This window comes from Phalaenopsis equestris, unplaced genomic scaffold, assembly GCF_001263595.1.
Source record: "Phalaenopsis equestris unplaced genomic scaffold, ASM126359v1 Scaffold225265, whole genome shotgun sequence".
Lineage (NCBI taxonomy): Eukaryota > Viridiplantae > Streptophyta > Magnoliopsida > Asparagales > Orchidaceae > Phalaenopsis > Phalaenopsis equestris.
In genome coordinates, this window is record NW_018243314.1 from 1 (window position 1) to 2,758 (window position 2,758).

A 2,758-nucleotide genomic window follows, 5' to 3' on the forward strand; every position below is an offset into this window, starting at 1 on the left:
GGGGCATGTTTACATTTCAGAAATTGTATGGTTTTCTTTTTCTCTGTTTCTCATATCAGACCTGAAATGTACATCTTTTATTTGTCTTTGAAGAAAGACTTAGGTTGGAATCAAAGGAAGAACCACTCAATTATATTATATGGTTACACTGTGATCTAGAATTCTAGTGGAGCGAATCAAGGAAAATTTACTCCACCAATTTCATTGCATTTTCTAGTTTGAATTGTTTTATTTTAACTGGACAAAACATTACTAAACATTTATGAGCTTTTCTTTTAATGATCAGGTATGGGTTCAGTAAAGAGATTGTTGAATGCCCAGGTATATTACATGAACTTAAATATAAGGAATATTTTATCCTATCTTTGGTTTCCAATGTTCTAAAATTTTTTTGCTCCATCTGCTTTTCCTTGTGCTTCAATGGATTTATGTTTTATAAGCGCTAATCAGGCCATTGGAATTCCAGTAAGCTCTGTGATATACGCAACTGGGGACTTGAAAGGTGAAGCTGCCGAGCGTCTCTCTCTCATGCCCGCTTCTTATGGTTCTTCTCAATTTCAAAAGAGTAGGAGACTAAAATCTATTTTTCCCCCAAATCTATGTTATAATCATTTATAGTTTTCTTAATGTTAATTATTCTTCATTCACAGATAGAAATCATCCACTTTTTGATTGGATGAATAAGTTTAAGAGCAACGCACATAGTTATGCTAAAGGAATATGTGACCTTGGTAATTCCCCTTCCCACCATGAGTTTCTACGCTTTATCAGTTTTTCATACAAAAATAGCTGCAATGTTTACACATTTCCGAGTTTCTGTTCACTTGATTTATAAAGGCAACTAATTTTTACTGTTTAATTGAACTCACAGTGAGTTTGGGATCCACTGTCTCTCATACTGTGAAGGGGAAGTTGAGCTTGGGCATGAGGGTTATTCAAGCTGGAGGAATTTTAAGAATTTTCCGACAAAATTTCACTGTAAAAGGAGAGAAGTTGTTGAATGCCTTCCTGTTAGATATGACTCATATACCATAAAGGGACAAATGCTGGAGTGGAGCGGATTAGAGCAGAAGATTCTGTCCAAATCAGAGGAGTTTTTTTTATGTGGGTTGGGGGTGTTGTACATGAGCAATTTGGTAATTACATATTGCACCAAAGTTTCTATTACTGATTTGTCTAGGGTTATAAATAGACTTGTATGTAACCCTAAGTGTTACGCAAATTTTGTATTTTGTACTCTTTTTTGGATTAGTGGAAAAGCCGCCGCTCTGCTCCCGATGACGTAGACATCTTTGTTAAATCTTTGTGCTCATCTGGATTTGTGTCGATTTCTGTTTTTCTTTGCCTTAATTTCTCAACATTTCCAATGCTCTTTGTTAACCACAGCCGGTCTTATTCTTGGCCTTCTCTTCATTTCTTCAGAAAATATAGCTTTCCGCAGCAACAGATGCATCAAGCTAATTTCTTCTGGAGAAACTGCCAGAGTCCCTTGCAAGGTAGTTAAATTTCATAAATTTAAGCGCTTTATCGGAAAGAAATTTTTTTCTTTCAATGAAATCCTCTTTGATGGAATTGTTGGTAATGTACAGGTCATAGTCCCTTTGATTTGAACGAAGAGAGCTTACCAAAGTGAGAATATAAACAAGCCAAACCAAAAGTACATCCAAATCATCACAGAAGATGACTTTGAGCTTTGGTTCATGGGTTTTCTTTGTTATGAGAGATCTTTCAATTTCATACAGAAACAACTTCATTGACAAAACTCTCACTGTAGAAAGGAAGTAAAGGAACAATTACTTGCTGTTTGTGAAGTATTTAAACTTCTCGAAGTCTAATGTGAGTCAGTTCAATGCAACCTTATATTTAGGATCTTCAATCTTTGTAATTTTTTGTAAAATACATACAAAGTGCACTTATAACATGAAAGTTTTTATTTGGAATTTCATGATCGTGAGGATTCATTGCTTCATACTTAATTTACATATTCGATCTGACCAATTGGTATGTTAAATTTTGTTGTGAATTCATAATTATCCGAGAGGGCTATGTGTTCCTCAACTAGTAAGAAGCACATTAATTTTATGGGTGAGAAGGAAAATGATGTTTGAATTATTGATGTTAAAGGTAGCCTCGATTCATTGTTATAATCAATATTATTGCACATATCTCAATTATTTGAGATTGGTTTTATGACTCATCAATTCCTATTTGAACTGGTGGAGTCTACTTGAGGCTTAAAATTTATTGATAAATTCCATTGATGTTTATCTTAGGTATAACTCTTCTTCTTCCTAACCTTCAACAAAAGTTTTATTCATTTGTCTAATGGTACATTTTCAACCCTCGGCTATACATGTCTCCAAATCCTTTGAATTCTATTTTCTCCCATGCTTGTAATTCTGTGTCAGATACATAAAAAATGCGCTTATACCTAGAGAGTTGTTAATTGTAATAAGAAAACTAACTCTGATTCATTGGGGGTGAAATTCTATATTCTAGCAATAGAAAGCATCAAATGGCCTGATTGTGCTTGGACTACTATAATTTTCATGGCATTTTGAGCAAATATTTCTTTATGATCAAACTTAGAAGTTATTGTTTGCTAGAATGGCTAATGAGCTCCTGAGAAGTCTGTCTTGCACCTCTTTTTAGCATGACTTGTACGCTGCTATATTATTCTTTTATTTTCATGATTAGTTTGCGATCTCAGAACATAAGGAGGAGAAGAGGCACATTGTTGATAAGTGATGTCATTCTA

The 2,758-nt window shown here is 34.2% G+C and overlaps 1 protein-coding gene across 5 annotated transcripts; it reads left to right on the forward strand.

The window, feature by feature from the left end:
* Positions 1-13: 13 nt before the first annotated feature.
* LOC110037798 lies at positions 14-1,930 on the forward strand. Of its 5 annotated transcripts, none has more exons than XR_002295367.1 (6): positions 14-321; positions 467-565; positions 651-731; positions 872-1,136; positions 1,423-1,496; positions 1,590-1,930. XR_002295367.1 is itself a non-coding variant. In XM_020742512.1 (6 exons), the coding sequence occupies exons 2-5, from the start codon at positions 289-291 to the stop codon at positions 1,033-1,035; spliced, it is 414 nt and encodes a 137-aa protein (XP_020598171.1). In that variant the 5' UTR covers positions 14-181; positions 287-288; the 3' UTR covers positions 1,036-1,496; positions 1,590-1,930. The 5 variants fall into 5 exon arrangements, 4 of the variants coding, with proteins under 4 accessions (XP_020598171.1, XP_020598170.1, XP_020598172.1 ...); XM_020742512.1 differs by having other exon boundaries at positions 14-181; positions 287-342; positions 451-565; positions 872-1,496; XM_020742511.1 differs by having other exon boundaries at positions 14-342; positions 451-565; positions 872-1,496.
* Positions 1,931-2,758: the final 828 nt, after the last annotated feature.